Source organism: Cercospora beticola, chromosome 2 (genome assembly GCF_033473495.1).
Source record: "Cercospora beticola chromosome 2, complete sequence".
Taxonomy (NCBI): domain Eukaryota; kingdom Fungi; phylum Ascomycota; class Dothideomycetes; order Mycosphaerellales; family Mycosphaerellaceae; genus Cercospora; species Cercospora beticola.
In genome coordinates this window covers 3,149,224-3,162,018 of record NC_088936.1, presented here as the reverse complement: position 1 = coordinate 3,162,018, position 12,795 = coordinate 3,149,224, and the positions used below count along the sequence as shown (strand labels likewise).

The 12,795-nt window shown below is 54.7% G+C and overlaps 2 protein-coding genes across 2 annotated transcripts; one reads left to right on the top strand and one right to left on the bottom strand.

Moving 5' to 3' along the window:
* Window positions 1-4,027: 4,027 nt before the first annotated feature.
* On the top strand, window positions 4,028-5,326 carry RHO25_003167 (uncharacterized protein; the record flags this gene model as incomplete). Its single annotated transcript, XM_023598688.2, has 2 exons — window positions 4,028-4,616; window positions 4,668-5,326. The coding sequence occupies 2 exons, from the start codon at window positions 4,028-4,030 to the stop codon at window positions 5,324-5,326; spliced, it is 1,248 nt and encodes a 415-aa protein (XP_023455900.1).
* Window positions 5,327-10,262: 4,936 nt separating this feature from the next.
* On the bottom strand, window positions 10,263-12,524 carry RHO25_003166 (uncharacterized protein; the record flags this gene model as incomplete). The annotated part of the gene is made up of 1 exon (XM_023598687.2): window positions 10,263-12,524. The coding sequence occupies one exon, from the start codon at window positions 12,522-12,524 to the stop codon at window positions 10,263-10,265; it is 2,262 nt and encodes a 753-aa protein (XP_023455899.1).
* Between the last annotated feature and the right edge of the window lie 271 nt (window positions 12,525-12,795).

Sequence of the window (12,795 nt, the reverse complement as noted above, 5' to 3'; positions counted from 1 at the left end):
CTATTCTTGACGAGGCGCTGTGTGGCTGGCTTTTCGGCGTCTTCGGATCGTTTGCCCTCGGTCGCTGTTCGTACGCCGCATGACTAACGATGAAATCCAGACTTGTGCTCTGGCTAAGGATAGCGAAAGAGCATCCCATCCCATCGATCGGGTTACGATCATTGCGATCCGATGCATCCACAGGAATCCGAAGTTGCTGTGTATAGGCGTGCCACGTCGGCGAACATGTCCAGTTGCACATATCGATCAAAATCACCAAGAAAAGTGTCGGCACGTGTGAGCCACGTGCACCTGGGATGCTTGCGTCAGTCATGAAGACCAACTTGGTCTTCAACAAGATCCTTTTTGAGCCAAGATTGGTGGCTGAGTGCTCTCGCACCTGCACCCACAGACTGCGAGCAGGTCCCTCAGAAGGTCGAGCACAGCATAATGTGTTGGTGATTCCAAACATCAACAAGGAAGAGGCCTAGCATGCCTGGCATCGACAGAAGGCTGCATAGAAACACCAACGGTAGTAACAGGCCACAGCCACCAATTGACAACTGTCACAGCCTTCTTCGTCCATACACCAACGCTGATGAGAGGAGCGGCCCCTTCGTGGTTGGCGCCTCTCCGACGCAGCATCTCTCTGCCTAGGGAGCGTCGGCACCGACACATACGAGATCTTGGCAAAATCACGAGACAGTTCCTATGCAGACAGGAGCTCCAGCTTACGCGCGCCGTGTGTGGCTGCGCCTTCACCAACGCTCCACTACAGCTTTCGGCACGCCACCATGTGCGCTTGAAACTTTCTCACGTCCGTTTCATGGCTGCCACTCTTACAGGCTGATGCACGACTGTTCGATTCCGATCATTGCTGACAAGTGCCTGCAGGCGAGGAAATGACAGTCGAAGTGGATTGCAGAATATCGCTTTCGAGGATCATGCACTGAAGCGAGCGACACTAGTAAATGTTCGATTGACATTGAGAAGATTATGCATGCGGCCGGGACAAGTGGTGAGACTAAGCTGCGCGAGGAACACGTAGTCGATGAACACCGTGATGCAGCCGGACAGGCTACACGAAGGTACGGTACTGGATCGTTGCAGCGAGACCGTGGGCGTGAGCCGAGATGCGGTCTTTTCTCTGCTTGAGCAAAGGAGAAAAGAAAAAGCATCGCGATGGTGTGAGCTCTTTCCTGGGAGATGGTGTCGTTCCAGCATCACCTGCTACTGTTGTTCGCATCGATCGACTTTGGTGAGACATGCTGCGCAAGCCTCAGGGTACCAGGACGAAACGAATGACATCGGATGCTCTTCACACACGTACAGTCAGATTGGATGTCACGAAGTTCTACCATCCGATCGAGCAAGGCAAGGGTTCAACGCGCAGCGATGCTCGTCGCTAGTGCTCGTGAGGAAGTGAGATTGATTGACGTACAGTCTACAAAATTTGCAGCGATCCAACAAAACTCTGCTGATATTGATCTGCGGTACCGTAGGCGCTGGACAGGTACGAGAGCAGCCAGAGTGCTGACGGCCTACGCTGAGCTGTGCCACTAGTCAACCAGTGGCAAGATCTGCACTCACTTTGCTGCGCGCTGTGTGGTGCGGCTGGCGTGTGGCGGATCACAAAACTTGGTCTTGGTCGATGCCGCAGGAGGTGTGAGCGCGGAACCTAGCGGACGCATGCTTGCATAACTTCCCCGGCGTTGGATAGCTTTTCTCGCAGATTGATGGCCTAGGGAGGCTAGAACGCCATTCACGAATTGCGATGTTGCTAGGGTGGAGTGAAAAGTACACGGGTCTCAAGGGCGAAATGCCTCGTTTGGGCATAGCACGACATGAGACCGTGCAGAAACTTCGTGTAAGCTTTTCTGGGCAATGGAGCTAGAGAGGTCGCTACTGCACAGCATCGTGTACGGACCACACTCTCCAAGCCACAGAGATGCGCTAGGCCACGAGGCCTAGACTTCGATTCGGTCCTGCGAGATGCAGAGCGGGAATTCTGTGACGTGGTCCTGGTAAGCTCCAGCGAATCCGAGGCGATGAAGGCAAAGTGCTGCAGAGAGAGCTCTTGCTTGCCGCTGTACCAGCATCAACCGGACATGAAGATGGTGGCACAGCAACCAGGCATGTTTCTGGCTGTAGTCTGAGTCGTATCCGCCGATCTCACGCAGCCGGGCGATGGACCCGTCTCACGTGATGTGATCCGGATGAAACATGCAGAAGGAACAAGTGTTCACAGTGCCGGGCGGTTTGAGGGACAGACGCTCGGTTGCACACGGCGTGGCAAGGCAACGTTGTGCTCCATCAAGCGAGACTAGAGATGAGGATTCTCCGACTATTGCTATGGCGCAGCGATCCAATACTGGACGAAATCCTCCAACACGACGCCATCCAACGGCGCTGCGAGTTTCACGAGTCCACGATAATAGCTCCGCAGTGCACGTGACGTGCAATTAACGAGACGAGAGTGCTAGTTCCCTGCCGCTGCCGAATCACATTTCCACCGAGCATCATCCACAGTATTGTACACTCCGGGACTGGGATAGGGCAATCTCAGAATAGCGAGGCTACCCACTCCCAGCTGCAGCGTATCCAGCGCTGCTACGTCGATGCTTGCACGCTCGATGATGGGCGCGGAGTGTCGTGACAGATTGACGCGCGCGGGCACACACTGCGCAGTCCTGCTGCTCGCTCGCCTGCATGCGTTCCCAACAGAGTCTCGTGCATTGCGGCTGGCTGGGGACGGGCGCGATGGAGGTGGTGCAGACAGAGTCATCGTTACACAGAGCAAAGTACCGACGAAGGCCAACGCCGCTTGACGAGATGCGCAGCAGCGGCCAATGACGAGGCGAGACATGTCATCGCAGGGCGGTTAAGGTTGCAAGTAACGAAGTCTGCGCACGCTCGGGCGACGTCTGACAGGCCAGCGCTGGGAAGTTCTCGAAGATCGCTCCCGCAGCTAGAAGCGGTGGCGTCGTGGGCAAAATTCTGCCTTTGCGCGAGTGTGTCTCTGCGGCGGGCGTGCAGTGTGCTGCGGGTCGTCGCAAACGAGCCAAGGCGATGGCTGAATGAGCGGCGATCGCTCCATCTCGCTCGGACGACGTGCGTGGGCCAATCGACGGCGGCACAGGCTGCGCGCGGCCTCTCCTGGACGACGCCAGGAAGCGCTTGTTGTCATGCGGCGGGCACCGAGCCGCTGGCCAGGAATGGGCGAGCAGCAGCAGCAGCAGCAGCAGCAGAAGGCAAAGCATGGCATCAGCGCTCGTCTCATCAGCGCGCGCAGCGAATCGAGGGGCGCCGACGCTTGCCGCTCAAGCCGGGAGCGCGCGCGCGTGTGGTTGGAAGCGGACGGCGGCCACACAAAACCCTGGGACGCATGCAGTGGGCCAACTGACACGCAAGCCGCGCACAGGTCAAGCCGTACCGGGCGACCCATGCACGCGCTGCAGCTGCACCATCCTGAGCCAAGCCAAGCTCACAAGCTCGCCGCCGCCGCTGGGAAAAATAGCAGGCAGCGGCATGACCAGGACGTGCAGCGCGCTAGTCGGGCTAGCCATGCCACCCAGGGATCGTTGCCGCTAGGGCAGATGGGGATGTGTCGCGTTGACAGCACGCCCGCACCCATGGAGACATCCGCCGCGCAGCAAAAAAGGCTGTGTGATGGAATACTTATGCACCTTGCGCCTATCCAGCCCACCTCGCACTCCCATTCGGTCCCTAGCTTAATCCTCCCTAATAACAGCACGTTGTGCCGCCCGGACCAGGGTTCGCAGCCATTATCACCAACGCCTATCGCCCCGCTATTGCCTTCACTACATCACTGGAACGACATCCAAACAACACTTCTACCAACACTCCCTTCAACCAACGACACTCATTGCCCGCAACGGATTGTGATTCACCGATTGATCCATTGGCCTTTGGAACTGTTCTCTCTTCCGGACCTCTCTACCTTTTGATCACTCTTCTGCCGGCTTCCTATGAGTGTTAGACAGCCTGTAAAGTGATCCGGATCCCATTGTGGTGGACGCTTTCGACCATGCTCCCAACTCCCCCAGCTTCTCCCAAGCCATCTGGACTATGCAGCCCAGAGGATCGTACAGGACAGATCTTGGCCGGTAGCATTCAACTCACAGGCATTCTGGGCGTTGGCGCATACGGCACCGTGTACAAGGCACGAGACATCGTTACTGATGCACAGTACGCTGTCAAGGCCTTGAACAAGGTCGGCCTCGATGCACGACAACGCAAATTCCTGGACCGCGAGATTCAATTGCACTACGCCGCGAGCCAGCATCCCAATGTGGTTTCCTTGGTCAAGATCTTGGACTCGCCCGAGTGCACGTATGTTGTGCTAGAGTACTGTCCTGAAGGTGACCTGTTCACCAAGATCACCGAGGAAGGCCACTACGTCGGAGAGGACTTCAAGGCCAAGCAGGTCTTTCTGCAAATTCTGTCTGCTGTCCAGCATTGCCACGCGCGAGGAATCTTTCACCGCGATCTCAAGCCTGAGAACGTGCTCGTGATGGACAATGGTTGGACCGCCAAGCTGGCCGACTTTGGACTTGCAACCCAGGAGCGAGTTACTTCAGATTTCGGATGTGGATCGACTTTCTACATGTCACCAGGTACGTACTTCCAACAGCATCTGCTCGAGAAACCTTGCTAACTGTCTGCAGAGTGCCAAAATCCAAACCCAAAACCATACGCATGCTACGCATCGGCACCCAACGATGTTTGGTCGCTCGGTGTGATTCTCGTCAACCTGACCTGTGGCCGCAACCCGTGGAAGAGGGCCTCCATGGACGACCCAACTTTCCGTGCCTACATGAAGGATCGCAACTTCTTGCAGTCCATTCTTCCCATCACTGATGAGTTCAATGCAATCCTGCAGCGAGTCTTTGAGGTGAACCCTTACCGCCGGATTGGATTGGACGAACTCCGTGAGCTCATGGTCCGATGCCCTCGTCTGACGACCCAGGAGTCTTCCAACGCAATTTCGGCCCCAGCCACCCCACCATACAGCCCAGTGGAGAAGGCCGTCGACACTACCTTTGTCAACGGTGCTTACGAACCTGTTCCTCACTTGGATCTGTCTGCACAGCCGTGCATGGCACCCAACCAGGAGTACCTCCATCACCAATCAGCCCTCTACACACCACCTTCATCCGGGCCTTGCACACCCCAGCCTACCATTTATACGCCGCAGCCGAAGTCCACGGTCCATTCCATGTACACTGGACCTTTCTTTGGCAATCTCCCCACGTTCGGTGGCCGATGTGGGCAGATGTTTGCCAATCTCAACATGCCCAGCCACGCCTGGGCTTCCACCTTTTAATTTCGGAGGCCTCGAACGCTGGACCTTTTTTTGTTTCACTTGTCCATACTGTCCAGCCTTATCTTACTCAGCCTTCCGGATCACGATTTTATGGGAATGGCCTGACCTGGAGCGACTTTGCCGGCGTTGTTTCTTACTCTCCGAAAAGGAAAATGTAAAAGATACCCCAGTCTGTTTGATTTAGCGAAGCGGAGGAAAGTTGTTGATTTGTTTTCTTTGCACTTGGAGTTCGGCACCAAAAGGGAACGTGTGCCACAGGGAAAAGGCCACAGCTCAAGAGGAGCATGATAGAACTTCGTCGTTGTGGGGAGCATTTACTGGCGTTCAGACGAGCATCACGACTAGAGCAACGATGGCATGTATCATGAGGACCAGAGGCTACCTGGAGAGTGGTCGCAGTAGACCAGATTTTGTTGTATACTACTATGACTACGACCCGCAAGGGCAACAATCAATTCATCGATTGTACATTGCACTATCATCACTGATCTCATCGTTCACTGCATGCTTTCTTCACATGCAGCCTTCCTGTTTCAGCCGCATCATCATCTGGGAGAGGCGATTGCCCTCCATTCCGATTCGAGCAACCTTGTCTCAATCTTCATGAAAGTCAGAAAGTCAAAGCAATGGTAAGGGACAGCCTTCTGAACATGGTTTTGGGTTGCAGTCGGAAACTTCACAAACAGACTTCATTGAAGCCAGTCCAGCATGCATGCAGTGCGCTTTGCTATGGATGACATGTCGTTGGCTCGAATTAGCAGTTGGCAATAAGTCCGATGCGCGGGTGTGGCCTGCCGTAGCAACGGGTGCTGCTGCAACGAAATTTCGAGGCGAGCAGATTTGCGGGCGCTGTCTGACTCTCTGATGACGCACTTCCCTGCTGCTCAGGCCAGTCCAGTCCAGGCGACCAACCAACCGCATTCCTGCAAAGAGCCTGCAGCCCGCCCAATCATGCTCTGTCTCGCTTCATCTTGGCTCTTCTCTCTCGACAGCAGCAGCGGCCGTGCACGGATCCACCGGGCGATGGATGGAACGCACGTAGAATATCGAGCAAAGAGGCTGAGCGCCCACTCGCACCCATCCACCCACCCACCACACCCACACGAATCTCGCCAACGACAAAACTGAGTGCCGCAGTGTCCGCTGGTCTGGGAGGGATTGGAATCTTGCGCGTGTTACGTACCACCATCCGACTGGCCACCGACGAGCCACTCCTTGCGTCGCCTTGATGAGGCCGGCCTGAATCAGCGCCAATGCACGTCGCAGATCATGTGACGCAGACAAGAGACAAAGGTGGTGCGGAAGTGCAGAAATTAAGGGCCGATGACGACCAGCCATTCGTGTTCTCACCAACAGCAACCCGCCGGCCAGTCAACCCAATGTAGGTACCTGTACGTCTACACGGCGAGAACCACAGCACACGTTTGCGCGAGTTGACGCCAGAGCGGAGCTTCGCTCAATGGACCGGGGATGGAGCATTGCATTGCGCGTCCTGATTCGCCTTCCGCGTGGTCGCCTTCCTGCGACCGCCCACACTACCACCCTCCCGCCGCAAGGACATGTGTCCTACTAGATGGGCGTCGGTGCTTTGCCAGCAGCGGCGCAGCGTTTCAAGTGACGACGAGAAAGCCTTACCGCGCCCGTCTAGCGTCAGGCTGCTGATGAAAGGCGTAGGATCGTTGGTGCAGCTTGTGTGCGCAGAACGTCGACTGCCGACGCCCGCCAGACATGTCACTGTGCGACGCCGATATGCTGCGACTTAGGCCTCACTTGTGGCGAGTTGCAGACGGCCCCTTCACTCATCGTGATACGAGTGATATCGACGTCAAGACGCAGGCAAGATGATGCGCACTCACACATCCTCTGTTGTGCTCCGAGGGCTTTCCACCAGGCATCGTCCCAGGAAAGAGGACCCCAATCCTCCCAACGACGCTTGTTCCGGCGAGCTACATTTTCAAGAGGCACCTTGCTTCCTACATACATGCTACACCCGTCGTTTGACGTTGTGAGCCATGGATCCGACGCGTTTGCACTTTGGGGTCTGCTTCGCCACGCAACGACGCAACGGCTCACTGCATACTGCGTCAGGAGGCCGACCAATGCCTGTAGCAGTTGCACCTACCACACCTAGCTTTCCGCAAGCGCTTGCAACGCACACAGCCGTCCTAGCTGTCAAGAAGGCAAATTCGGAGGCTGGACGGAGCTGGTACCTTGTATCCAAGCTGCATACCGGAAGCTCTGATATACCACTCCGCGCCTATGGACATCCGCAAAAGCAAATACCGTAGGTCAGATGCAATGCACGAGAACCTCTCGTCTTGCAAACGCTCCCAATTCGGTCTAGGATACACTTTCTCACATCTTGTCACGAGCCACAGCACAAAGCTAAACCTTTGTGCCACCAGCTGCAAAGCTAGCGTTCTTCTCTTGACACCTTAGTCGTCTGCCTGCATTAACCTTACAACTTCGCAGCACAGCTGAATCCTTGCTCGTCTGTCAAACTTGCTCGTTGGAAACTTTTTTTCCCTTTCCGAGATTGGCGATAAGGATAAACCTAACGTTGACGAGATCTATGAGTCTTGCGCAATCGCTCAGGTGACTCGGATACGGAGGGTGAAACCAACGTGGCCGTTGTTTGATTCGACATGAACACTGACTTTTTAACGTCTTCTCGTCTTCAGCGCGAGATCCGCTGGGTCACAAGACCCTTCTTTCCCGTTCACTTGGGAGCTATATCTGGATATTCTGACAATAGAACCATCCGTCTTCGTTTGCGAGCCGTTGTGGAGAGCCATTCGGCTTTGGATGTTGAGGATTCCACACGAGTCAAGAACAGAAAGGTTCCCACGGAGCTATCAACAATGACGACTGCAGCCACGAACAATTGCTCAGCGACAAGACAGCAACCGCGCCGACGAGCCGTGCACAAATGCACTCATCCCAACAATATATGAAGCTTCTCGACGTTTGCCGTGTCTGGTATAGACCCAATATAGACAGGTCTCAGTATACCCCGCGGCGCTGGTAACGCAAGACATGACTGCTTCTCGGGATTGGGAATTGCAGCCTGGACCCTCTATTTCGTTCCCAGCGTGCTTCTGCCTCAAGATCTTGGGACGTCATGGCCTATAGCAGTATGGTTGCTGATTCTTCCCATCATTACGTGAACGGGCATATTGAACCTACCGAAAGATAATGCTGGCCGCGGGCACCCTAATGGTGTTCGTGTCAGTTTGGACTTGGAAGGTCATGTCTTGCTCTATCCGGTGGTGGTGGATGATGCGAACTTCTGGAGCATGTCTCTGTTATTTCTTCCAGTGGATGCGGGACCATTCGTGAGACTGCTCTGGGTTTTCTGGTAGAAAGAAATCGTTATTCGTTTCATGACCTTCTGCAGGCGGGGCCAGGAGCTCTGCTGGCCAGCATCATCACGAGCACTTCACGAAGTCCGTTAAGGTGAGTCAATCTCACGGCTTAGGTCTTGGAAGTCAACGATACATTTCCCGCCGTGAAATTTTAACCAAGGTGGAAGATGTGCCACTTTCCGCTGCATATCGTCTTGATACTTTCTCGACCCGCAGCACGCATAGAACTACTTCGCAATTGCGAAGCTAGTAGCTTTGCAGCCACTAGCAGAGGAAGCTGCATGACTTCCTTCGTGCTGCTATCACATTTGTGATCAGAAATCAAGCAATAGATGCCAAAGCCAAAGCTGCAGCTTCTGCCCTGCATAGTGATCGGCATTACACACCAGGAATCATTATTAATCACATATCACTAAGATACCAAGAACATCAGCCCACTAGACAGACAAGCGGATACGAAGCGAAGTGCATACATACACAATAGACAGAACTTTAAATCGAGAATTGAAGAAACCTCAATGATCCTCTCCCGCAGTCGTCTGATCACGCGAGTGCGAAAAGAATAAACACTAATCCTCTCCAGGCAATCGCGAGAGAAAGTGAGAGCTTCCGTAAAGCTCCCGCAGAGAGGGACAAAGCAACTGTACAGCTTCCCAGTAGTGAGCAAGAAGCTCGCAGCACTCTCAACGAGCTCTCGAATCCTTCTTCCTTCACCCCAAGACTGGAAAGCGCGCGAGCACGAACGAGGGCATGGCAAGCTAGACTCTAATGACAAGCCAAGCCTATCAGACCACCTTCACCACCCAAACTTGGTGGCCTGACCTGACCGCCTTTTGCCCTTTCCATTGTTCGCAGAGTCTCACGGAGTTTTCTCGCCCGGAGCAGATGCACCGTGGTTCCGCGCGCCAACAACCACATATGCAATGCGGAAGGTAAACTAGACAAGGCGTTGATGCGATGCCTGAGGGTCAGTCGAGAAGAAAGGGCAAGACGAGGCGGATCGTGAACAGCGGTCGCGGAAGATCAGTGACAGAAATTCTCGTGAGGAGAGAAGGAAAAAGAGAGGTGCGATGTGAATTTCTGTACCATTGTTTTGCATGTCGTGCGTATGTATCGGACCTCCGACTGCACAAGATCGCACAGCTCTCGACCTCCCATGGTTCACGCACTTGCTGTCGACCTCCCTCCTGCCTGCCTCTGTCCGGATGCATCGTGTTCTGGCCCACTGTTCTATGTATACTGCAACACTTCTGACAAAGGACTATGTTGATCCCCACTCAAACCGTGCTCTCCATCCTACTTTGCAAATCGCTTTCCCGATTTGCGCCACATGTTGTGTCTTGTGCTTCGCGGATGAAATCTCCCATCGAGCCTGTGTCGATGTTACAGCCCAAAATGTGAGGCTAAATCATCTGATCAACAATGAGAAGCCTGCTCGTGAGTGAAGCTTGCCTGTCCTGGAGAGATGCAGGCGTGGCCGCGCACTCAATCGCGAGTACTCACTCCCTACGGCGCCGCGGAATGGGTGCGGTTGTGTATGCAAGTATCGTTGTGTCTCGCATCTCCTCCAATCACCCAGCACGCTGCATGACGGCTGGACGAAACCCTTTGGGTAAAGCTGTCTTCGTCGTGGCCTTGACCGGGGCATTCGTCTCGCGCGTGACAAACGGGTGCTTGAGGGCATCGCTGGGCTTGATTCGCTTCTCAGGATCAAGCTGTAGGCACTTGTCCAGCAGATCGAGAAAGGCATTGTGGAGCTTGAGCTGGGTAGCGTCCATTTTCTTGGTGTTGGCACTCAATCTCGATTTCAGATCTTTGGCAGTGCTGCCCTGATGAAAGTGCATTGGCTTTGCCACAATGTTGTGGGTCATCGGGTCCTTCTGTTCTGCGTGAAAGACAAAATTCTCGTCAAAATATTTACCGGCAAGCTGTGACTTCTTGATCAGCCGATTAGGAAGTTTCCCACGGCACTCTTGGATGACTCGTAGCATGTTGTTGTTGTCTGCACCATTGAACAGGATCCGTCCAGTGTATAGCTCGTACAGCGTGCAGCCAATTGACCACATGTCAATAGCGTAGTCAAAGTCCATGCCCATGATCACTTCTGGAGCGCGATAGAACCGCGACACAAGATATGGGGTGAGCTCGGCATCTTGGTGCAGAGTGGCAGTGCCGAAGTCACAAATCTTGACGAGCTTGTTGTCGCTGCTCACTAGAATGTTGTCTGGCTTCAAATCGGCATGCAGCACTTCCTGGTGCTTCATGTGCTGCAGGGCGAGGAACATCTGTCGCGCGTAAATCTGAATTGCTTCGGGGTTGATGCCCACGTCTCTGCCGAACTTCTTCAGCGTTTCCCGAAGATCCATCTCGAGTCCCTCGAAGACCAGACATAGGTGACCTTTGTGCATGAAATCTGCCAGAAGCCGAATGATGCACCTCCTGTCGTCTTTGTCCGCTTCGTTCAGTCGATTGAGAAACTGCATTTCCTTCTGGCCAGCCTTGAACATGGTATCGTTGCGGCATGCAATCTTGATGGCCACCTTCTTGCCAGTTTGCGCATCTGTCGCCCTGACTACAGTCGCGAACGTACCTTTACCAATTTGCTGCTCAACGGCATACCGCCCATCCAGCAACTCGCCATTGATGATACGATAATGCCCATCAGGGTAATCCCAATTGTCCAGCAAGCTCTCGTCAAGCGCCTTGGCTTTTTGGGGGGCATTATTTACCAATGGTGCATCATCGGCAGCGAACATATCGTCATCATCGTCCGCAAACATGTCGAAATCGCCAGCAGGCTTTTGGGGTGGTGCTGGTGGCTCTGTGGAGGTCTGCTGATTCTGCGTTGCATTTTTGTGATCGGGCCGATCTTCGTTCATGTCGTGATTTGGGTCGTAATCAGCGGCAGATTGTCCGTGTTCTTCACTCGCCTCAAGGTGGATTGGGTTCGCAAGGTCTACATCAGCAATAGCAGGTGACCCAGGCGATGCTGGCGATCCTGGAAAGGAAGGCTCCATCGGAGTACGAGGGGAGTTGAGGGAGCTTGGCGGTGACTGGGGTACTGACCCATGACCGCTACTTTCATTGTAAGGTGTCGTGGCCGCTGACGGCAGGTTCGATTCGAGCGTCGAGCGTAGGAGAGAATCATTCGCCGAGGCTGCCGCGTGCTTCTTCCTGATCGCTTCACGCTTCTTTCGTCGTTCTTCGATCAGCTCCGCTTCCGTTAACTGCTTGACGGGCTCCGCAGCCTCTTCATTCTCCACATTCGCAGCGGCAACAGTGGCTGCAAGTGAAGAGGCACCGGGTTGCGCAAATGAGACGCTGCTTCGCTGCTTACCGTCCACCTTGGACCCAGCACCAGCCTGATCGGCTACTGTAGCACTGCCCTTGGATGCTTCTGCACGATACGGTGAGCGACTGCGATCGCGCGGGGCGGCTCGGACGCGTGCGTCTCGTCTATCTTTCGGAGATGTGGTTTTGTGTCGTCTCGAGTCACTACTGCCTTTGCCATAGTGATCATCGTGGTTCCGTCGCTTCTCACGAGTGCTATCGCGGTCGGCTCTGTATGGCGAGCGCGAGCGCGAGCGCGAACGATCTTTTCTTCTGTAGGGCGACCTAGAACGATCTCTGCCAAAACCATTGAAATGCGCGTTTGAATCATGCATCAACGCCTGGCGTCCGACAAGGTGCGAAGGCCGAGATGAAGACGTCGATTGTCTGGCTGAGCTGTTAACACTGGTGCTTGTGCGGTACGATGTGTTCTTTGTGACCTTCTCCCCGTCCCCGCCTCCGCTGACTTCGCCGTCGGAGAGGGATGGCGAACGTCGACTCATGGCTGCCCCGTTCTCTGGCCGCTTTTCGCGCGCCGTGCCAGTGAGACCCTATGCGCGCCCGTGGATGGAGGTGAAAGGTTAGCAATCTGTTCCAACGTGCAGTCTGAGGTGCTGTGGCCCGCGATGCGCAAGACCAGTGTGGATGGCAATCTCACAGGACTGATGCAGTGCACACGACGTGCTCGCTGGCGTCGCGCAAGTCGTTCGGCCAGTCGCGATGCGGTGTCGGTGGTGATGGCGGTGGGCGGTCTGTTCCTGCTGTCGCGCGCGA